This window comes from Bactrocera dorsalis, chromosome 3 (assembly GCF_023373825.1).
Source record: "Bactrocera dorsalis isolate Fly_Bdor chromosome 3, ASM2337382v1, whole genome shotgun sequence".
NCBI classification, from domain to species: Eukaryota; Metazoa; Arthropoda; class Insecta; order Diptera; family Tephritidae; genus Bactrocera; species Bactrocera dorsalis.
Genome location: NC_064305.1, coordinates 87,391,872 through 87,415,820, shown reverse-complemented (window position 1 = coordinate 87,415,820; position 23,949 = coordinate 87,391,872). Strand labels below are relative to the sequence as shown.

The window sequence follows — 23,949 nt, the reverse complement described above, 5'->3', positions numbered from 1 at the left end:
AGAAAGATGGAATGTGAGGTATCTTAATGAAACTCAGAGAGCAACTGTTTCTGCTAATAGTAAAGGATTTTCAAATTTCCGATGTGCCTTTATCATGTATGTATATTGGTCAATAAGTAAGATATCTTCACAAAATTATATATTAATGGTTTTGCACTGCACATGAATAGAGTTGATTTAGACTTTGGTCTATCTCTACTATCATCAATCTCGATCCTCTAGGTGACGTTTTTCACATCAACGCAATGTATTAAATCTAACCTCTTCGGTGAAACTAATGTCAGATATACATATCTCATATACATATCATATTTAGACCCATATCCTCGTAGGCAAAGTTGTTCAAAATGATACGTAGAACATTTTCTTTATAAGCGATCTTATAGAAAAAACCGATCCGCTCTAGTGCACGTGATATTTGTTCAAAATCCCTATCAAACAAATACGAGTATGTACGATGTGATTATCAACAAAGGTTTCTATGTACTGAGTACTTATACAAATATGTATGTACATATATAAATTACTACTTATGTAAATATGATAACCTGGCGATAACTACTCTTGAAAAAGAGCAGAGACGGTCAATATTTTAAAATATAAGAGCATAAATACTTGACGCTAAACGCAAGAAAGAAAAAGCATGACTTTCACTTTATTATCGTAATTGATCATACAAAACTTGTAAAAACAGAATACTCTTATCAATTTAATTCACACAGACCGTTGCAGCCAGTCAACAAGTTCTTTATAAGCGATAAATTAGGTGCATTATTCAGTTAGTTGTTAGTGCAACGTCGACAATAACATAATCACAGTTCGGCAATTAAACAAAAAATTAAAAAAATGGGAAAACTTGAGTTATATGCAATTGATGTAAGCGCGCCGTGTCGTGCTGTTTTACTAACTTTAAAAGCATTGAATGTGCCCTTCGAATACAAACTTGTCAACTTAATGACAGGGGAGAATCGAACACCGGAATACCTCGCCATTAATCCACATGGCACGGTACCAACTTTAGTTGATGACGGAGTGGTACTCACTGATTCGCATGCTATTATCACATATGTGGTTGACAAATACGGTACTGACGATTCGCTATATTCAAAGGATCTAGTCCTTCGCGCCAAAGTTAACCAAGTTTTATTCTTTGAAGCCACCGTGGTTTTCGATCGCACACTCTTCAGTATTGCCAAACCCATATTTACTAATAACACTGTGGTTCCGGCTGCCAAAATTGATGCAGTCTATAAGGTATATGAGCAGCTGGAAAGTTTCCTGCAAGCACATCCATACTTCGCTGGCGAACAGCTAACGGTTGCCGATTTCTCACTCGTCGCTACGGTAACAACCTTATTTACTTACGCCGAACTGGATATGGGTAAATATCCTAAAATCCACGAATGGATTAGGCGACTGGAGGAGCTGCCGTACTATGCCGAAGCGAACGGTACTGGTTTGAAGCTATATAATGATGTTGTAAAAGCAATTGGTTTTAAGGTTTTAAAATAAAAACATAAAAAAAAATAAGTGAAAAAGTGTATTTTAATATTAAATCAATAAATAAATCAATATACGCATAGCTTTGAAAGTGTGAGCTGTTTTTATGTCTTGAGTATCTTATATATAAGAATAAATTGTCTGTTCGCTGACTAAACCGTTGCATGAAATGAAAAATGGCCTGAACCACTTTGAAGGTAATCCAATGAGGAGGGTTTGTAAAAAAAAAATTTGAAAATGTTAAAATTTAACCGACTTACGAGCGTAAATTCAAAAAAAAAAATGCATTACTTATTTATAACAGAGAATGTTAAATTTATAGAGAGAATGTAATTTAACATTTATCTAAGCTGCAACATAATGGTTAGGGCGAGGTATAGCGAGAATAATAACAAAAGCAACATTTTTTTTTGGATGAGCCAGGGCACTGGCTAGACATTTCTTGCAAATTTAATACTTGCTAAATTAAGGCGATCAGTAAAGATAGCCGTTGCCCGTCAGGAATTGCTGCAACTCTTCTAAAGGATGCTCATTCGTCTTTTCAACTTCCGTTATCCATAAATCTTTAACAAAAATCAATATGTTCTATCCGCAAAAATTGGCCTTTTGGTTAACTATTGCAAGACGCCTCATTGACTATGTGGGCTGAATGCACCATGAGCCATAAAGCACATATAGAGGCCGTGGGCAGAACATTAAAAGACCTTAGGACCTCCTTTGCTCTCATGAGCGGGATAACTTTTGTTTTTGCTCGAAATTTCTGACAGACTTTTCCTTTCATTAACAGAGGCACGCGAGCTGATGTCATCAAAGCATGCTTAATATCGTCGCCCTTATGGACATCGGTTGAAAACATAAAATTACGAACGAATATGAGATCACATCTTCATGGAATCACTGATGGTGATTTTTCACAGCAACTGCTTAAACTTGGGGAAGGAATTTTTCCTACTCCAAATTTAAGGATACCCTGACATCGAGAATTTGCACGAAAAGGTATTTCATTGGTTGTATTCTAGGGCAATAGGGCCGCCCGGGAATGATAGTGTTAACGAAATAAACGATTTAATTATTCAAAATGTTTCCGGAAAAATAAAAAAAATACAAATCAATAGACTCCGTAACTAATATCGAAGACGCAGTCTATTATACCTAAGAGCTTTTAAATTCATTAAACCCTTCTGAACTGCCACCACATGAACTGGCTTTAAAAATTAGAATTCCAAATATGCTTTTGAGGAATTTAAGTCCTCCAAGCATGCGCAAAGGGACGAGGCTGCTTATTCAGGAATTGAAGGACAATTTAATTGTAGTAACCATTATAAGCGGCCCAGCAGCTGGTCAACTAGCTCATAAATCGAGGATTCCGATGATCCCAAGTAATCTGCCAACTCCATTTAAACAGCTTCAGTTTCCAGTGAAAACATCTTCCGCTCTAACTACAAACAAGTCCCAAGGCCAAACTTTTGAATTAGTAGGGATTGATCTACGAAAATAATGTTTTACTCATGGCCAACTGTATGTTGGTCTATCGCAGGTCGGAGGTCCTGAAAATCAATTTATATTGCTGCCACAAAATAAATTAACATCAAATATCGTTTACAGAGAAGCTCTGACTCAATAAATTATTTTTCAGGAGCAGAGAAAGTAAAAAAACCATTAAAGGGCTTTTTATAAAAATAAAATAAAATAATAATAATACAAAAATTTAATTAATTTTTAATGACCCAACGCAAAATCGAGAAAGTGTGTGAGGGAGAGTGTGTACAAAATTATCGCTATTGAAATGATTGTTTAATACCCGTGTAAAGCCGGGCGGGCTGTTAATGTGCATACATATGTATAAATTGAATACTGATTATGATAACCTTTCGATAAGTGCTCTTGGAAAAGAGCAGAGAATGTAAATATTTTGCATAAAGAGCATAAATATTTGACGCTAAATGTTAGAAGAGAAGCGAAGCATGACTTTCACTTTCTTATCGCACTTGATCATACAAAACTTGTGAAAACAAAATACTCTTATCAATTTAGTTCACTCAAACCGGTGCCGGTGCAAATTCTTTATAAGCGAGAAATTAGGTGCATTATTCAGTTAGTTGTTAGAACAACATCGACGATAACATAATCAAAAATTTAAAAAATGGGAAAACTTGAATTGTACGCAATTGATGCAAGTGCGCCATGTCGGGCTGTTTTACTAACTTTGAAAGCATTGAATGTGCCTTTCGAATACAAACTGGTCAACTTAATGACTGGTGAGAATCGAACACCGGAATACCTCGCCATTAATCCACTTGGCACAGTACCAACTTTAGTTGATGACGGAGTGGTACTCACTGATTCGCATGCTATTATCACATATGTGGTTGACAAATACGGCACTGATGATTCGCTATATCCAAAGGATCTAGTCCTTCGCGCCAAGGTCAATCAAGCTTTATTCTATGAAGCCACCGTGGTTTTCGATCGCACACTCCTCAGTATTAGCAAACCGATATTTACTAATAACACTGTGGTTCCGGCTGCCAAAATTGATGCAGTCTTTAAAGTATATGAGCAGCTGGAAAGTTTCCTGCAAGCACATCCATACTTCGCTGGCGAACAGCTAACGGTGGCCGATTTTTCACTCGTCGCTACAGTAACAGCCTTATTCCCTTTCGCCGAACTCGATGCGGGTAAATACCCGAAAATCCATGAATGGATTAGGCGACTGGAGCAGCTGCCGTACTATGCCGAAGCGAACGCTGCTGGGGTGAAGCAATATTATGATGTTCTAAAAGCAATTGGTTTTAAGGTATTAAAATAAAAACACTGTGGTCAATAAGTGAAAAAGTGTATTTCAATATTATATCAATAAATAAACAATATATGCGTCTAGCTTTGAAAGTGTGAGCTGTTTTTATGTCTTGAGTATCTTATATATAAAAATAAGTTTGGTTTTTTCTGTTCGGTATAGCTGACTAGACCGTGGTCTGAATCACTTTGAAGGTAATGCAATGAGGATGGTTTGTTAAAAAAAATTCAGAAAATGTTAATTTTTAACCGACTAACGAGCGTAAATTCAAAAAAAAAATGCATTACTTAGTTATAACAGAGAATGTTAAATTTAGACAGAGAATGCTATTTAACATTTATCTAAGCTGCAAAATAGTGATAAAAGCGATTTATAGCGATAATAATAGAATAATAACAAAAACAACATTTCTCTTTGGATGAGCCAGGGCACTGGCTAGACATTTCTTGCAAATTTATTACTAGCTAAATTAAGGCGATCAGTTATGATAGCAGTTGCTTCGTCAGGAATTGGTGCAACTCTTCTAAAGGATGGAAAAACTATATTGCTGCCACAAAATAAATTAACATCAATGTATATATGCACACATATATGTATATATGTATGTGTATGAGAGTATGTACAAAATTATAGCTTATGAAATGATTGTTTAATACCCGTGTGAAGCCGGGCGGGCTGCTAATGTCCATACATATGTATATAATTTGCATACTGATTATGATAACCTGGCGATAACTACTCTTTGAAAAGAGGGCAAATATTTTGCATAAAGAGCATAAATATTTGACGCTAAACGCAAGAAGAGAGGAGAAACATAACTTTCACTTTCTTACCGCTATTGATCACACAAAACTTATGAGAACATATTGAAATTTCCAGCACACTTAGAATAATCTTATCAATCTAATTCACACAAACCGTAGCCGCCAGTCAACAAGTTCTTCATAAACGATAAATCAGGTGTATTATTCGGTTAGTTGTTAGTACAACATCGACAATAACATAACGTTTTTCAACAGTTAAAAAAAAATTTAAAAAATGGGAAAAATTGATTTGTACGCAATTGGTGGAAGCGCGCCGTGTCGTGCTGTTTTACTAACTTTGAAAGCATTGAATGTGCCCTTCGAATACAAACTTGTCAACTTATTGACAGGTGATAATCGAAAACCGGAATACCTCGCCATTAATCCACATGGCACGGTACCAACATTGGTTGACGACGGTGTGATGCTCACTGATTCGCATGCTATTATCACATATGTGGTTGACAAATACGGTACTGATGACTCACTATACCCAAAGGATCTAGTCCGTCGCGCCAAGGTCAATCAAGCTTTATTCTATGAAGCCACCGTGGTTTTCGATCGCACACTCCTCAGTATTAGCAAACCGATATTTACTAACAACACTGTGGTTCCGGTTGCTAAAATTGATGCAGTCTTTAAGGTATATGAGCAGCTGGAAAGTTTCCTACAAGCACATACATACTTCGCTGGCGAACAGCTAACGGTGGCCGATTTCTCACTCGTGGCTACGGTAACAACTTTATTTACTTACGCCGAACTCGATACGAGTAAATATCCTAAAATCCACGAATGGGTTAGGCGACTGGAGGAGCTGCCGTACTACGCCGAAGCGAACGGTGCTGGTTTGAAGCAATATAATGATATTGTAAAAGCAATTGGTTTTAAGGTTTTACGTTAATTAAAAAAAATTAAATAAAAACACTGTCGTTAATAAGTGAAAAATTATCTTTCAATATTATATCAATAAATAAATCAGTAGTTTATCTTCCAAAGTTAACTAAAATTCAAATTTTCTAAGTTCATTAGTTGTGAGTTACAAAAACATAAGTATTTATATAAAATTAAGTCCATAGTCCACATAAGAACTTACATACATACATATGTACATGTATGTATATATTTCCATGTGAAAATTATCTACAATTTTTTGGTTTTGATAGCGCTTTTTGATTTTTTTTCTCTGAGGATAGATACCCAGCAACTACCGAAATTCCAATCAATTGAAAGAATTAGCGTGAAACTCACAACTTACTCTTACTAAAAATGCTTGCTGAGAAAGTGAGAGCAATTACACAAACATAAGAGTTTTGGGCAGAATTGTGAAATCGGCCTTAAAGGGACTTTTAACAGAAATCTGAAAGGGCGTTGATTTATGCGCTGCTTATCTAATCTATCTACATATGTATGTATGTAATTGAAATTTTCAAAGTCTTTCAAAAATACATACAGTACCTAAGCATATTTTTGTAAGTAAGTACGTAAGTGGGACACGGGACACGGGTATGATACAGGGTCTCCCGATTCATCAAATTTTAAGGAAAAATATCGGCAAATAACTTTTGCAGTAGTAAGCTTCCTTGAGAATTCGGGGCCCGGGAGAAATAGGCAACAACCTCCTATCTCGCTCACTGTATGTAATTGAATACATATGTATGTATCTGTAATTTTCGCAAAACGTTTAATGATCTGTTTAGAGTTTTCTGAGTTGATTTTTCTCCATAATTAAATGACATTCATACATATCGTCACCTAAAATGCAAAATAACGTAACATAACTTTTCACTGTAAAGTTAACAGGCGAAGGAAAAACGATATAATAGAAACCAGTCATATTGAAACAAAATTAGAGTTTTTGTTATAAAATAATTTTATATTGGTTATTATTTTTGACAAAGATTTTCGATTTTTTTGATACGCTGTTTTGCATTTCAGGTGACGATATGTACTTATGTATGTATATGAATAAACATAACAACAAATTGTCAAAAGTGACAAAATCAACTGTTTTGCTTTGGTTTTCTAGTTCAAAAATATAGTTTTCAAACATCCAATCTATAATTCAATTATAGAAGGTTGTGTCGATACGGAGCGTCATTCCTCTTACGAAAGAAGTGCTTGTATCCATAATGTCAAAATAATTTTGAATTTGTGTTATTTACAAACGATTCGTATTCAGTTTTTGCTTAAAGAAAAAAATGATTTTTGAAGCATAAAATAATCAATACAAAATAAAACGGCTGATTTTGTGGTGTTATGGATTCAAACGCTTTTGATAATCAAACAATTGGAAATATGAGCTTGCGGTCGTCATTTCACCATTTTATTTTGCGATTTCATAATAACGAACTACGACAAACACACCTCTTTCAGTTTCTTATTTACTTCAACTTCTTCATTAACATAATAAAAAACGAAAAAAAAAACCTCATATCTTAAACACCATCATCTTCTAACCAAAGTGTATTTAACAAAGTGAAATAAATAATTGACTTACACTTACATACATATGTATTTGACAATAAAATAGTAAACAAGTCGTGTATGTGTTTATATTAACCCGTCATTTTTACTTCCTTCACTTTGTTGAATACACTTTGCTTCTAACAATCTCTCCATAAAATAAAAATATAAAAATGCCAACAGCAACACTAACTTCATGACAGTGTTATCGATAACGACAGTTACCAATTCTCGATATATAATGCAGTGAAAAAATTTGGATTATTTTTATTTTAGCAATGTCTGAGAGAATTAAGAAATTATTTATATTTATACTTAATTAATAATTGAAAATATATTTTTTGTAAACATTCAGATAACTTTGCATTCATTTAATATATTATTATTTGAAATTTATTTTACCTTTGTTAACTTGCAACCCTGGAACGAAAAGCATTTCGGAACGCTTTCGTTTTTAATATATCGCTGAAAGGAATTTGGCGAATACAACAGTGCTGCTGCTCTACTGTCATTAACTTATAAAATAAATCACTTAAGGCCGTTTTCGCAATATCTATTTGACCTAAATGGCGTTTTTTAACCGTAACTTAACTGACTTAAGGCTGCTTACCAGACATTGAGAAAACGGTACTTAATCATTGTCAAATTTTATATAAAGTTTTATTACAATTACTTAACATGCAGTTAAAAATCTCAATTTCTATAAAAACAAGCTACTTGTTCTATTTCATTTCCTCTGTAAATTACTATTGATAATCCCTTTAGCAGTAACATTTTTTTCACTTTACTTATTATTTTCAATATTTTAATATATTTATCAAAAATTTGTTTTCAATTGTCGAAGCCATAAATAATTTTTGTTTTCAAAATCTTGCAGTTAAACCGAATTATCGTTTGTTCTGTCTGTCGCTCATTCAAATACATTTCTTGTCAAAAAGTAACATTCGTTGCAACTTGTCGAATTGGAAAATAGTAGCAATATTGCATTGCTTGCAGACACTCTGGTATACTCGTTCGTTTCGTTTGCTTCGCCATCAGGTTCGGTGACAAAAGTTAATTTCTTCGTTTTTGCCTTTGCCTTGGCTAGTGAGTTTCAATTTTTGTGCATCGGTTTGCAGAAAAATAAATTTTTATAAGAAACGGTAAGTGCATTTACATTATACAATATATATATAATTTTATTAATTCTTAGTGTAAGTGGAAAAAGGTCATTAATACGCGTAAAACTAAATGTGAAAATAAAATCGAACTTAGCAGACTTGTGGACATGAGTTTTCCATTCGTTTCTACGAGCATTTGGCATACATATGTACATAAAAATTCTTTGTTAACAACACTAAATCGTGATTTTAACTGCATGCAAATCGATTATTAGCAAAAATTTATGCTGCAGTGAATTATATTAGTGGGTTTTTAAGGCTAAGGATTTTTTATCTTAACGATTTTTTCGTTAGTATAAAGAAAATTCGGACTTTTGAAACAGCGCTGCCAACGTCGCAGTCGCAGCGTGTTAGGCTCGCAAAACAATGCCAATGAATCACACGAACGTCGTCTCAACCAAGATGGCGACGACGTCGATGTGTTGTTTTGTCTTGTCGCGCGCCCCGCCACATCTTCCATTTCTAGTATACATACACTAGGTAGATGCACATTTCCTTACTCACGTATAACTTTTTCATCTTTTTCCACATTATAATTTATTGTGTACATGAGCTACATGCTCTTATATAGATACATATCTGCATATATTGTGTTTAGCTTCATTTGTTGGATTTTCCGTTTTTAATCTTTGTTACCTACCTGAGACGCATCTTGTTTGTGAGATGTATCATGATGCGCCATTGTATTTATCAAGTACATATGCACATATTTATTTGAAAATGTTTTCCTTTAAAATACATTGAACTGTATTTCGACGTAGTTGTTCGATATTTGACCTCTCTTATACTAAATATTTTAACAGTCATACATACATAAGTCGTTATGTGGTCACAATTTCTCGCGTTAAACCTCAAACTCCGTTAATGCATGAAAAAGCTCAAACATTCCAAAATGTATACGAATGTTTTGTGGGGGGAAAGCAGACGTCAGGGCAGAGAAAATGACGACAGCGTCGCGGTAAACGGCGGTGGCAACGGTAATATCGCAGCAGCAAGTGCAAAGTGAAAATTAAACGTTGCTTAGCTCAAGTGAAATGAGACGTTGACGGCAAAAGTCTGAATTGAGGTCGAAATCAATTTAAAGCTCTGTAGTGACCATCAATTTATATATGTATGTATTGAAATTATAGCTATATGTATGTACATATGTATGCACATACAAAATATACAAAAAGAACGTTAGATCAGTGCTCGCTTGAACGTTACTTTATAAATTAAGTTATTAATATTTATATTTTTGTAAATAAGCTGTTCACGCTTACGAGTTAAAGTTGGAGAATTACACTAATAGTTAGAATTTGAGCTTGCAACCATTTAAGTACGATGAAAACACGAATTTCACCCTCGAAACGCGCATGTACGCCTTGTCTTGCATCTATATACTTTTTTCATATACTTATGAACTTTTAAATGTATATAAATGGTATCGACTACCCTACCCCTTGTGGGGGGTTTTTGTTCTCCTTCAGTGCTTACACACACACACATCTTCGACGTTAAATTTCTTTGTGATTTCGCTATATGAACAAAGAAAGTTCATAACGAATAATTTATTCTGTAAAGATTTTAAAGCGTCAGCAAATTATTTGAGGGTCGTTATAAAATAACTATTATAATTGTCAAATTCTTTTTGGTAACCTGCAGGATGTAGTCTTTTCTTAGACGTACATACATATGTATCTAGTATATTTCGATCGATGTTTTAGGTGGCCTTAAGATTGACATACAATTTATCTTTGTAAATTTTTGTTGGCTACAATTCTGGAAATTGTCTGACTGTACTATTCCTTCACAATTTTGTTCCACAAATTCGTATACGCTTTAATACATATATACACATTCATGAAGAAATTTTGACCTGTTATCTTGGAAAAAGTTTCCTACTTTCGTTATCCGCAAATCAACTGTTAAGTATATTTACTCTCAAAATTTGGAATGTTATGAATATTTGCTTAGTAACACCAGCTGGGTAGTAATTGTTATCTTAAGAAATTTGGTTTGTGTGGTAGCACTTATTTCTGTGCTATTTCAAGGGACACAATTCTACAAAGAATTTACAGCTTGAATCGTAAACAAATTTTGAAACGCAGCATTCTGGAACCTAGGTAGAAGGAAAAACGATCAACAAGCAGCAAAATCAGATGGTTTAGATGAGACAGGAACTGGAAGTGTAGGTAGACAGACGAACATACAAAGATCGAGTAGTTTGAAAACAGGTATAGAGATAAAGTGCAAAGTGAAATGAGTAGAGTGACTGTTTTGTTATTGTTGTAATTTTGTCGGACGATGCAAAAACTTGTACCACAATTTTGATGGACAACTAGTTTATCGTGGTGCTTCGTAGTGTACTGTTCATTAGCTAAGAGTTAAAATAAAAATTATTCAACAAATGCTAAAAATATACAGTGTAGAGTAAACGTTTTAGGAAATTGCTTTTCAATTAAAGAAATGCGACAATTTTAACGCTTTCGCTTGGATGTTTGCTTCCATCATTTTCTATCTTCAGTGGTCATTTGAAAAGGTTGTTAAAATTATCTATATATATCAGATATATTTATATAATAATTGTACATAAATATTATACCAATTTATTTATTTAGAGCACAAAATCATTAACCAATATTTTTCTTCTACTTGCAGAATAATTTCATATACAAGGCAATTGACTTTGAAGAAAACAACATAATTTTCCAAGAAAACAAAGTTTTAAATTATACAACACTTGTAAAGATATCATATTATTATAAATTGTGGAAATCGCATACCTGCGATTAAAGTAGTGAAATTTTGTAATCACTTACAACTTGTTTGCGTCTTCATTCGTTACAAATTTTACGTTATCGGCAACCGTGAGTGTGTGCGTGTGAGTTGAGTGTATCGTTTAAATCTCCAGTCACACAGTGGGTCAATCAGCCAGTGATTAGACAGTTATCAAACTTAGCAGTACATCTGAGCAAACTAAGCATATACATTTATATATACACCAAAATATTTCCTTTTCAAAAAGTAGACGAGCTTTATTGATTTGTCAACGAGGCGCTACGACATCAGACAGTTACGTCAGCAAACGTCGTGTTAGCTAGCTGTAAAGCAGAATTTCAAATTCTTTACCCACAAGTTAACGAAAAAGTTTCCACCATTCCTCATTCAACGCTTAGTGATCACTTCTCGCAGCCTTACGACGACCCAAGGCAACGTTGGGATCAAACCAGCGACCGTTATTCAGGCACAATAGCGCAGGACAGGATCGTGAAATCAAGCACCATTGAGGGAGGCAGCAGCACCGGTGACACCAGTATTGGCGGCAGCGGTTTACACCTTGCAATAACGGCTCATCAAACTGATACTGAGCGTTTTAACGACAATTCGTGTAACCGAGGAGGAGGAGGCGGCGGCGTTAGCGTCAGCTGCGGCGGCCAATCCCCGCCCACACCAACGGTCGGTAAAACACTGTTAAATACAAGTCCCAATCTTTTGCCGATTACCACTGCGTCGGATACTTTTAACAATTTGAAAAATTTAGTCAAGATTGATAAGGGTTCCAATCCAACAAACGGTAACACCAATAGTGGTGGTAGTAGTTATCGCCCAAAAGGAAATAACGTTGGTGGTTATAAAAATAACGGTAACCTTGCCCATACAATTGGTGTTTCTCCAACATCTACCGACGAACGTGGTCTAATTTCCGGTAACGGTAGCGGTTCATCTGGTTCGGGAATCGTTGCTGGAGGGCGTGCTGGAGCAGGAAGCTCTTCGGGATATATTAGTTCAACTTATAACAGGAATTCCGCCAAAATTCGTCAATACGATTCGGACGTAAGCCCACGACCTCGACGAACTTACCAGGGTGACTCGTCGTCGTCGCGTTACTATAACAAGAATAGTGACACTTTGGGACAGGGCCCCAAATCAGTTGGTACAAGCGGTAACGGCACTCTAAGTGGTGCTGGTATCGGACGTGCTATCATAGGTAACGAAGGTAACGGCGGACGCGGCTCATACAACGCCGACGGAAGCAACAACAGACGTTATAACAATCAAAACTCGTCAGATGGCGGCTACAATAGTGCTAATCGTAATATAAACTCAACCGGTGGCGGAGGCAACAGCTATCGCCAGCAGCAGGGCAACCGTTACGAGAACAGCAATGGGCAACAGCGGTCTTATGGCAATTCCTCAAATGCCAATTACAATAGTAATTATTCAAATAAGCAAGGCTATGGCTCACGTTCTGGCTACAATGATGGAAATGTAAATGCGCGATCAAATCACCGTGAAGACTACGGTAGCAACAACTATCGAGAGTACGACGACACACCACGTTCACGTTATAATACCGGAAATAACAGCAATTCTAATAGTCTTGAACGCGGCAACAACGGGCGATACAAGCCCTCTGAGCAGGGTAACGGCAACGGCCATATCCCGTCTGCCTTAAGGCAGGGTGGTATTTCAATAGAGGATCGTTACGATCGTGCTTCTAATTCGGCTGATGTTGGTCGAGCTTATAGCAATCGCACTCCACCAATTCGTGGCGGAAATGTATCTGGCGCCGGATCAGTACCAGGTGCACACTCTTCAACACCAACTTCGATAAATTCAGCGTCATCGTCGTCACGTGGCATATCACCCAACTCGGCTGGTGCCACAGCCGGAACACAACACCCTTCACCATCACCCACGCCACCGCCTCCATCTGCAGGTCGCTGGGTGCCACCATCTTTGCGTCCACAACATGGACTTAGTCAGACCGAAAAGAACGATGCTGTCTTCAGAAAGGTTAGTAATATAATGTTTATAAGTTTATAGATTTCCCTTTATATAAACTCTAATATGTATATTTAGGTTCGCGGTATATTGAATAAATTAACTCCAGAGAAATTTCAAGAACTCAGCGATGAATTATTGAAACTCGACTTAAACTCCATTCTCATTTTAAATGGTGTGATTTTGTTGATTTTTGATAAAGCTCTAGATGAGCCGAAATATTCGTCTATGTATGCACAATTATGCAAACGCCTCTCCGAAGAAGCTCCATCTTTTGAAAAAGACCCCAACAGTTCATGTACCTTTTTAAGGCTGCTCATCGCTGTTTGTCGTGACAAGTTTAATAATCGCCTCAAACGCGACAACGCCGACGGTGACAACAATAATCAATTTAACAAAGTACATCGACCAGAGTCACAAGCAAATCTTGGCGAAAATGACACCGATGAAGAAGAGCGGCGTCACCTGGCCAAACAGCGCATGCTGGGTAATGTTAAGTTCATTGGTGAACTCCACAAATTGGATATGTTGTCAACAAATGTCCTACATCAATGCATCATGGAATTGCTGGACAAGAAGAAGAAGCGTTCAGCCTCACAACAGGAAATGTGCGAGGACATGGAGTGCTTGGCACAGCTGCTCAAGACGTGCGGGAAGGTCCTGGATTCAGAACAGGGCAAAGAGCTGATGAATCAATATTTCGATACCTTGGAACGCCGATCAAAATCGACTGACTATCCGCCTAGGATACGCTTCATGTTGAAGGATGTCATCGAGCTGCGTGAAAACAACTGGATACCCCGTAAAGTGGCGACCACTGAGGGACCCGTGCCTATTAAGCAGATCCGCACCGACGATGATACAATTATTCGTACACCGTTCGCACAAAGGAATCGCGATATGCGCAATAATGATCGCGACGGTGATAGCTGGATGAATCGTTTCCATATAAATCTGCAACCAGGCTTTAATGACATGTTTAGTAGTTTAAGCGTCACTGGTGCTTCACCGATTGTTTCACCGTAAGTTTATTCATATTACCTATTTCAACGCAATAATAAAATTTTTTTTTTATTTTGCAGATTTGTTGGTAATAACTCCAATCGCCCCTATAATGGACGTGAGCGCAATCAAGGTGGACGTGATGGCAACAATTACAACAACCGTTACAATAAACATAATAACCAAAATGGTGGATCCGGTGGAAATCGTGAGGACGGACGTGGTGGCCGCAATGGGCACATGGGGCGAGATGGTGACTCCTCTGGCCCATCACATTATGGCAACGGCGGTGCAAACTCGCTGCTAAACAGCAAAGAACTTGCACCACGCTTCAAACGCAATTTGATGTCGACCAATCAGGATCCTGTAGAAAATCTACAAATGCGACCTGCTGCCAACTCGCTTCTTTTCAAAGCTGCGTCACAAAATCATAAACTGCCAGCTATGTTGCCAATTTCGACACCGCCCACTGGTAGCAGTGGCTTCGGCAATAGCAGCTCCAGCCGCAGCGGTGCTCCCAGCAAGGATCAACTGTCCAACACACAATATCCGTTACTTGGCACTCCCACGTCGCACCTAATAAACCCAGCACGCCCCTCGTCGACTCCATCTGCCGAATATGAGAGCGAAAAGAATGTACAATCCGCCAGTTTGGGTTTAACTTTAGAGCGAGGTCTAAAAGCTACTTCTTCCTCGCCAAACTTCGGCGCAGCAAATAACGCTAACGGCGAAAAAGTAAAAGCGACCGACAATAATACAGATTACCCCAATATGTCGGATGCTGCATATAAAAAACGCAGCTCCACACCGGTAGATCCGCAACAGTTGGTCACCAAACAAGGTTCCGTGGAAAAGATTGCCGGCGCTGGTGCGAATAAACAGAAGAAAGATAAAGCTTTCAATAAAGAAGAAGTGTTGAAGAAAACCACAATTTACGTTAAAGACAATTTCTTCTACGATTCCGATGACGATGAGGATACAACTATCATTGACTCCCCAGCTAACGACCAAGAAGGAGATCACAACGATAGCGGCGTTGCTAGCTCGAATGCCAGCGATAGCATCCAAGGCAAGCAATTTACTAATCTGGTAGATGGATTTTTGGATCTCAAAGTGCCCGAGAAATGTATGAAGGATGTGTGCATTAATATCATAATGGATGTGCTGGAAAAAGCCGAAGACAAGTATTTGAATCGTGTAATCACATTCATGCAAGCCTTACGTAAGCAATGCAATATCAAGCCCAATATCATATTAGAAGTTTTCAAGCAAGTTATTAACAAAATGAACGAACGTGAAGCTTTAAATCCGCGCATTGCCACACATGTTGCTGGCCTGTTGAGCCGCGCCGTTGGCGATGCTGGTCTACTCAAATTGACCGACATTGCAAACTACACAGACAACGGTCAACATTATCCGCTATTTCTGCTCGTGCTGCAACAACTGCACAAGTCCATTGGCAAGGAACCGCTGGCTGAGAAATTCCGTGAAAGTAAAATCGATTTAATGAACAGCTTGCCGGAAGTGGATCGCAATAAGACGCGTTTAGGCGAAATATTGGACGATCGCAACTTGGCTTTCCTCTATCCATTACTAAAAGTACAGGCGGAGATGTATAAGCAACTCACAAGCGATCCAAATCCCACAGCATTCTATAAATGGATCAAAGCCAATGTCGATTCCAAATTCTATAAAGATGTTGGTTTTATTAACGCACTCATGACAGTGATAGTAAAATATATAACACAAGTGAGTACTAAAATCCAACTTAACCGTTATTTAATGTGATATATTCCTAAATATTATTTTTGTTGCTTTTTTAGGAGACAACTCTTGCAGAAGGTACCGACACCAAAAAACATCCAGATCGTGCCACCATTGAGAAAGAGGAATCGTTGCTGCTCAAATATTGCCAAATTCTGCAAACATTCTTGGGTGGCAGCAACGAACTGCAATTGATTGCTATTTATGCACTACAAGTGTTTTGCTATAACGAAAATTTCCCCAAAGGTGAGTGCTTAAATAAAATTAGTTATTAGTTAAATAACCAAGCAGAATTTTTACACTCAGCCAAATCGCTTTTATAAAAATATTTAATTACTAATCTTTCTTTAAATGTTTAGGTATGCTTTGCCGCTGGTTCAAATATCTCTATGAAGCCGAAGTAATCGAAGAGGAGACATTTATTTTATGGAAGGAGGAAATTTCAGACAAATACCCTGGCAAGGGAACTGCATTATTCCAAGTTAACAACTGGCTGACTTGGTTGCAAGAGGCCGAATCTGAGGATGACGATGACTGAATTTAGCAAATCCATTACGCAATAAATAAAAACAAAATATATTTAAACACAAATTATTAACATATTAAACTGATAGATAACAAACTAACAAAAATCAAAAAAAAAAATTAAAACAAAAAACTTTCGAAATGAATAATGCGTTGAATCGTTCGTTAGCACATTCTGAAAATTAACACTCCAAATTAAAATTTAAAAAAGAATGCTGCATGAAGGCAAAGATAAACACATGCACGCTAGTTTCAACAAAAAAAAAAAACATATAAAAATAAAGAAAAATGAGAATTAGAATTATAAAAAAATATTTATAAAACATGAACAAATTAAACAAACATAAAAGCGACAAAAGATCAGACTTCATAAACTGGGGACAATTGCGACGATAATGAATGATAATTTTGAATGTAAACTTAATACACTTATTGTACTGTACTCCAGTTCTATATTTATTCTCTCGATACTGCAACATTACATTGTGTGAAAGAAAACAAAGAAACAATTTTAGATAATTACCATTCAAACTACTAATTTTCTTAAACTCGATCTTCAACGCTCAGTAATTTTTTAGCAAATTTATTTCAATACAAAACTCTGAATACTACGACTTTATTTCTTAATTTAAAATGAATAAACAAACAAAAACAAAATATTTAATAAAAAACACATTTTACTAAATAGTTTAAATTCGTTAATAACTAAATGCTTTTGATTAGTATGAAAATTGGAAAGCAGTGGTTGGCATAGCGCAAATAGACACACAAAACAAAAACTAGCAATAAAATGTAACAAATAAATGAAAATAAATCATAAACTGCTGCCACTACACTTCCCTTTGTGATCTATTTCTAAATACTTGAAATGTGTCCGCATACCGGCTCGGGACATTTTTGTGAAATTTTTGCCAAATTAGCGTTAAACTTTGTGATAAATATCGCAGAAAAATGGCCAGTGTAAGCGAAACATTTGCAGAAAACACGAATGTCCAACTGTTACCGAAGAGGATTAATGCAAAACAAACAATATATTATCCAATTTGAACTTTAAGAAGAAAAAAGTCGAAATAAAGCGAAATAACAGCTGCCGCAACGAATCTATTGTTGTTTTATTATCACTTGTGCGTGGTATGTTAAGTTTGCTACCTAGTTTTTTAATAGTCGAAAGGGAACGTCTGAGAATATAAAAATGGTCAGCGTGACAAATTGGGTCGATTTAGTCATTCCGTCTGCAAATTCACATGACTGCTCCGAGGACACCTTTTTGATTCAATTGAGGACATAAAAGCTGAATCGAAAAAGGCTTTGATGGCTATCACGACGGAGGATTTTTCTAAGTGCTATGATGATTGGAAAATTCGTTGGCATAAGTGTATTGCACTAGGAGGGGATTACTTTAAAGGGATCAAATTTGATCGCAGTAGTACTCGTACACGAACTAGTCTCAGTTTTTGAGATATCGATCTGAAATATTGCACACGTCCTTTTCTCCCCGATAATTTACACATTTGTCGAATCATAGCATAAAGCTATCATATAACGGTAAAAATGAAGTCTTTGTAAGGAAAACCTTTTTTTAGTTGACAATTTATGTATGTATGTATCTTACTGGTAAAGGGTTTTGACAGTTTCGCGAAGTCTATTTTACATCTCAGATAAATTTCGGCGGTATGCTAATACTATCACGAGAAGAAAATAAATGCATATTTTTTTCTAATATAAGCTATTACGCTTCTCGCCCTAGCACAGGTGTTTTTTTTTTTTTGTAAAGAGAAAGCTTTTCATAATTATCCGTCAGCTGCTTGAAGCGAGCTTTCGGTAAACTTTTACTCAATCTTTAGTGAAAACATACGCTTATATCATTATTAAATTATATTTTAGTAGCAGAGTGGAGGTTGTATTAATATCTATATAAGTAACTTAAATATTTCTTATGACAAACTGCATAATTTATTTTTATTCAATCAGTATAAACATTCGCTTATAAATAAACATTTACATTTTGAAACAAGCAATAAACAACAAATGAATATAAAACAACAAATTTGTACTGACGACGTATCGCCAGAACTACGCTCAAATTGAAATCACTCGCGCTCACTCACTGTCTACTACTTTTGATTTCTTCATACGCCTTCTTCCACAACTTTTCATATTGCTTCGGCAGTTTGCTGTGCACCAGTTCTGCGTATTCCTTCAAAGCAGCGTCCGAGATTTCCGCATAGTAAGGAAGCGCTTCCAAACGCTTCAGCCACTCCGCCAACTTCGGCCACTTGTTACTATCGACAGCAACAAATGTAGCACTTAAGACGCTGACCGTCGAAACGATGCTGAAATCGGCGATGGTCAAATGCTCACCAGCCATATAGGCGCTTTTGGTGAGAAATGTTTCCAGCAAAGTGTAGGCATTACGTATTTGCTCGAACTTCTCTTTTGGTATATCGGTGATATTCTGTTGGAAGAGTGGACCGGTGATTTGCTTCATGCAAGTGGCAAACAATGTCGCTGCTTCGTAGTATAAACGATGATCCACTACGGCGCGCGCATAGAAATCTGATGGATAGAGTGTGTCATCCTTGCCGTACTTGCGTACCAGATAACCGGCAATGGCATGTGAGTCCACAAGTATGTGTGCGCCATCCTCAAGCGTGGGTACTGTGTGCTGGGGATTCTTTTCTACAAATTCCGGCTGCATTTGTTCTTTGGCCCAGATGTTCACCTCACGAAATTCAAAGTCTAAATCGAGTGCTTTAAGCGTGAGCAAGACGGTACGTGTCGGTGCGCTCTTTTTCGTGCCATATAAAATCAATTTCGATGACATTGCTTGGATTCGGTTATTTAAATTATTATAATATTTAATATCACTTTAAAGTCTCAACGAAGTCAAAATTCCCATAAGTCTGCTTCCTTTGCTGGCTGCTTGAGTACACCCACTGCTCTTAAGCGTTATTCCGGCATTAACTGACCGAATAATCACGTACACTGATTTATATATGTACATTGTTCCCAATCACTCTTCCAGAGCAATTGATTCTCCGTTGCGATAAAAGCTTTGGGGCATATACTGCAGATAAGATACGCTTACCCATGCTTATTAATGACGTAAGAAACTTGCTTTATTGGCCACACATTCAAACATACATTGTTTGTTAATTTACTTATTTTAAGAGGGTAAAAAAAAAATAAACAAAAGACGGCAGTTCTGATTACATTCAAATTATTTTATTTTTAAATTGAGGCGACTACAGTGGCCACAACGACTGATCGTCACCTGTGCGCGCGTCACTTAATCCTTAATTAATTTTAATTAGAGAAAAGCTCTAAGTTTGACGTCATTTTGCGGACGCAGTAACCGTTAACCTTTATTTATCTGTACATACATATGTATTGCATATGTCCAGTTATGTGTCTTGGACATGTAAAAATACTCTTTATTGCACAGAATTTGTTTAGTTGCATGGAGGGCAACCGCAACAATGACACGATGATGATTTCAAAAGCTTGGTTTCGAACATTAGTGCGTGTATGGTTTTTCCACTATGGAAGGTGATCGGTAATTTCACGGTATTTCTAAAAGGCGCTTAGTATACCGTAATCAGCTGCATCAGTTTGTCTTAAACACGTTTTTCTCGAAACAACATTTTTCGCATTTTCTGATGTGATTACTCGGAGACAAATGATCCGATCATTATCAAATTTGTGCATTTTGCGCAATCACGGCCTTCTTTTTTAGCGGCGTCGGATATGGCGTGAAACTCGAAAAATATTTAATTTTTGTCTATTAAACTTTTACGATGTATTTTTATATACATGTATACATGTATGTATGTATAAGAGTGCCTTTTAAATATAAAAACAATTGACATAGGTGTGCCTCTTATAAATGTTGAGCTCACTTTTCTCTGTAATCGTAAGACTTCAAACAGATTATTCATTTCCCAAATGACTGAAACTCAGACTCATCCTCTAATTAACGTATAAAATGCGGAAATGTAACAGTAAATTTCCTTTACAGTAATCCATCGTTGGCATTAGACAAAAAAAACTTGTATACATATTTTACTTTGAACTTGAAAATTGACAAATGTACCAGTAAGAAATTGGCATGGCTCTATATGCTACTCGTCGGGATATAACTGGTTCTTCAATAGGAACTCTGCAAAGTAAACCGGGACAGCAAACGACCCCATATTTTTTCCCGCTCTTTTAACTTTTCTCTTCAGCAAAGTTTGCTATTTCATCATGGAAGGATATACAATCCAAGAACCAGTTGAAAATATTAAAATTAACAACCGAAATTCGGAGTCAGTGGCATCAACTTTAAGAGCGCTACATCAAATTTATAGTCGTCATAATCGTTCTGTCAAATCAACAATTGCGCATCTACTGGAAAAATTTGAATCCACAGACACAGTCCAAAATGTTTCCGTGCCAGTGAGACAAAGAAGTGGCCGTAGTGTCGAGTAAGACCCAAAATAGTATCTCACACGTCGTTCAAAAGCATTGGGCATCTCTGTGCCGTCGTTGTGATGAATTTCGCGAAAAGATCTTGACCTACATTCTTGCAAGATCAAATTGACGCAAGAACTTAAGCCGCTTGACCACCAGTATCGTCGTATGTTCGTGAATTCGGCTGAATAACAACTTTGAAATGTTCCAGATTTTGAGCGAAGAATCATCTTCAGCGATGAGGCTTATTTCTGGCTAAATGGCTTCGTCAATAACAAAAATAAGCGTTATTGGTCAAGCAGCAGTCCACCCATAATCCGCGAGTCACTATTGCATCCTGAAAAAATTACGGTTTGGTGCGATTTATGGTCCGGCGGCGTCATTGGGCCGTACTTCTTCCGTGATGATTAAGACCGTCATGTCACAGTGAATGAGAATCGCTACCGCTCAATGATAACCGAATATTTTAGGCCCGAATTGGATGATATGGACTTGGGCAATATGTGGTTGCAACAAGACGGCGCCAAAGGCCACACAGCGAATCTCACAATCGATTTATTGAAAACTAAGTTTGGTCAACGTGTTATCTCAAGAATGGCCCAGTCAAATGGCCGCGTCGGTCGCGCGATTTGACGCCGTTAGATTCCCATTTAAAGTATTGCATAGGCACTGCTAATGGCTCAAGGACCGTCAATATAGGGGAAAAGTGACTGAAAATCTCTAAAGGAATAGAGAATATGTTCCATTCTCTTATATATTAAGCTATTAACCTTACTCAATGGCAATTTGATACATTTTCCATTTGAAGACAACAAACGGTTTTAGAGCCATAGTCCCTAAGGCAAAGTTCTTCAGAATGATATATACGCATCCAATATTAAGCAAGCAAAGGTCAAAAATTTCGAAAAATAATAACTATTTAAATTTTTTTGGAATGTATGACGACTATTAGTAAACACTGTACATTTATCATAATTCCATAATCAATTGTGGAAATCATGTGATTGGATGTCTGTATATCTATTTATGTCATTCCTCTATTCCATGGCAAAACATCCGTTAGTTAACTGACATTTAATAGAAAGAAATCAAAAACAAACGAAATTTAATTGATTTAATTGAGAAAACAGGTGAAAAATGTCAGGTATTATTTTATATGGCAACGACATCAGTCCACCAGTCCGCGCATGTTTGCTAACGCTGAAAGCACTAAAACTGAACTTTGAATACAAACATGTAGATATTTTGGCGGGTGAACAATTAACCGATGACTTCATCAAGCACAATCCACAACACACTGTGCCCACTTTGAGTGATAACGGCGTCTGGCTGTGGGACTCGCACGCGATCTGTGCTTATCTTGTCGACAAGTATGCTAAAGACGATTCACTATATCCGCGAGATTTGGTCTTGCGCGCCCGCGTCCATCAGCGACTCTACTTCGATGCCAGCATACTCTTCATGTCATTGCGCTGCATCACACGACCGATGTTCAAGAATAACGTGTCCATCGTGCCGCGTGAAAAGACACAGGGAATTATCGAGGGTTATACTTTGCTAGAGAAGTTCCTGACAAGCGCTCCTTATTTAGTTAGCGATTGTCTGACCATAGCGGATTTTTGTTGTGTTGCCACGGCAACGTCGCTGGGCGGTGTGATCGAATTGGATGCTAAAAAATATCCCAAAGTGAGCGCTTGGATAGAGCGCTTGAAGAAATTGCCATACTACGAGGAAGCAAACGGTTGGGGCTGCAAGAGGTATATAGAGATACTTAAGACACGTCTCACTGCAATTGTATCCTGAATAAATAACCATTTTATTTACTTAGCTGCAATATTGAAATAAATGGCGCATATTATGCTCATATTAGTGTGAAAACTAAAGTTTCTAGTTTTTGTGCTAAGCAGACAGAAAAGGCTTGTTATATTTAAATTATTGGTACGTTGTAATTTTTATACCCTGAACAGCATTTCAGAATTGGTATGTTTCGGTGGCACCAGGCCCTTTTGGAGGGCCAGAAAGATGATGAATAAGCAAATCCAAAGTGAAAACGATGCTCATTGTCTTTTTTTTACATCAAAGGCATCGTCCACCATTAATTTGTTCCTCTTGGACAAACCGTCAACGCCATGTTTTACGTGGAAGTCCTCAAGAGACTAAAACGAAGGGTCAATCCGACAAGACCTCTCAGCCGATTGGCAATTGTGGCCCGACAACGCCCCCTCTCACACCGTCTTTCCGGTAAACAGCTTCCTAACCAAGGCCGGCATTCCAACGCTTCCGCAGCCGCCCTATAGCCCAGATGTGGCTCACCCGCACTTTTTTGTTTTCTTGCCTGAGAAGGCCGATGAAAGGTAAGCATTATGAGTTGAAAGAGGGGATCCTCGGCTCTCAAGAATATTTCGGATAATGTCTTCCATGACGCCTTCAATACTTGGAAATTGAATTGAAAATGATTGGTACAATAATTTTTTTTAAATCGACTCAGTCCTATTACTTTCCGGACAAACCCTGTATCTGTGTGTCAGAAATCGGCTGAGTGTGGTTAATCACTAACTCCCCATATACCTAACCCAACAATTTTCGAATTTGAGTTCGTACCGCATACCAGCAAGTTATCTCAATGAAAATGACAGAGCGTATTTTGCTGATAACAGTGTATATTTGTGCCTAAAATGAATAAAATTGGGCGAAAACTTAATCTAGTTTCCATATA

At 37.1% G+C, this 23,949-nt stretch overlaps 6 protein-coding genes across 6 annotated transcripts; 5 read left to right on the top strand and 1 right to left on the bottom strand.

The window, feature by feature from the left end:
- The first annotated feature begins 759 nt into the window (after positions 1-759).
- Positions 760-4,375, top strand: LOC105229690 (glutathione S-transferase 1-1). Its single transcript, XM_019991573.2, has 2 exons — positions 760-1,538; positions 4,337-4,375. The coding sequence occupies exon 1, from the start codon at positions 847-849 to the stop codon at positions 1,510-1,512; it is 666 nt and encodes a 221-aa protein (XP_019847132.2). The 5' UTR covers positions 760-846; the 3' UTR covers positions 1,513-1,538; positions 4,337-4,375.
- LOC125775308 (glutathione S-transferase D1-like) lies at positions 3,581-4,375 on the top strand. The gene has a single exon (XM_049453726.1). The coding sequence runs from the start codon at positions 3,644-3,646 to the stop codon at positions 4,307-4,309; it is 666 nt and encodes a 221-aa protein (XP_049309683.1). The 5' UTR covers positions 3,581-3,643; the 3' UTR covers positions 4,310-4,375.
- Positions 4,376-5,185: 810 nt separating this feature from the next.
- Positions 5,186-6,021, top strand: LOC109579784 (glutathione S-transferase D1). Its single transcript, XM_049453727.1, has one exon. It carries the CDS (start codon positions 5,336-5,338, stop codon positions 5,999-6,001), a length of 666 nt encoding a protein of 221 aa, XP_049309684.1. The 5' UTR covers positions 5,186-5,335; the 3' UTR covers positions 6,002-6,021.
- A 5,726-nt stretch (positions 6,022-11,747) lies between these two features.
- Positions 11,748-17,881, top strand: LOC105229691 (eukaryotic translation initiation factor 4 gamma 2; the record flags this gene model as incomplete). Its single annotated transcript, XM_011210120.3, has 5 exons — positions 11,748-13,502; positions 13,569-14,512; positions 14,573-16,241; positions 16,316-16,502; positions 16,616-17,881. Coding segments are annotated over 5 exons (4,734 nt in total), but the record flags the coding sequence as incomplete, so codon positions are not given.
- An 830-nt stretch (positions 17,882-18,711) lies between these two features.
- LOC105229689 (glutathione S-transferase 1) lies at positions 18,712-20,143 on the bottom strand. The gene has a single exon (XM_011210118.4). The coding sequence runs from the start codon at positions 19,603-19,605 to the stop codon at positions 18,886-18,888; it is 720 nt and encodes a 239-aa protein (XP_011208420.2). The 5' UTR covers positions 19,606-20,143; the 3' UTR covers positions 18,712-18,885.
- A 2,114-nt stretch (positions 20,144-22,257) lies between these two features.
- Positions 22,258-23,116, top strand: LOC105229686 (glutathione S-transferase 1). The gene has a single exon (XM_011210114.4). It carries the CDS (start codon positions 22,371-22,373, stop codon positions 23,034-23,036), a length of 666 nt encoding a protein of 221 aa, XP_011208416.1. The 5' UTR covers positions 22,258-22,370; the 3' UTR covers positions 23,037-23,116.
- The last annotated feature ends 833 nt before the right edge of the window (positions 23,117-23,949 follow it).

Coding starts and splice junctions, on each gene's coding strand:
- LOC105229690 (XM_019991573.2), top strand. CDS start 847: ATGGGAAAACTTGAGTTATATGCAATTGATGTAAGCGCGCCGTGTCGT.
- LOC125775308 (XM_049453726.1), top strand. CDS start 3,644: ATGGGAAAACTTGAATTGTACGCAATTGATGCAAGTGCGCCATGTCGG.
- LOC109579784 (XM_049453727.1), top strand. CDS start 5,336: ATGGGAAAAATTGATTTGTACGCAATTGGTGGAAGCGCGCCGTGTCGT.
- LOC105229689 (XM_011210118.4), bottom strand. CDS start 19,605: ATGTCATCGAAATTGATTTTATATGGCACGAAAAAGAGCGCACCGACA.
- LOC105229686 (XM_011210114.4), top strand. CDS start 22,371: ATGTCAGGTATTATTTTATATGGCAACGACATCAGTCCACCAGTCCGC.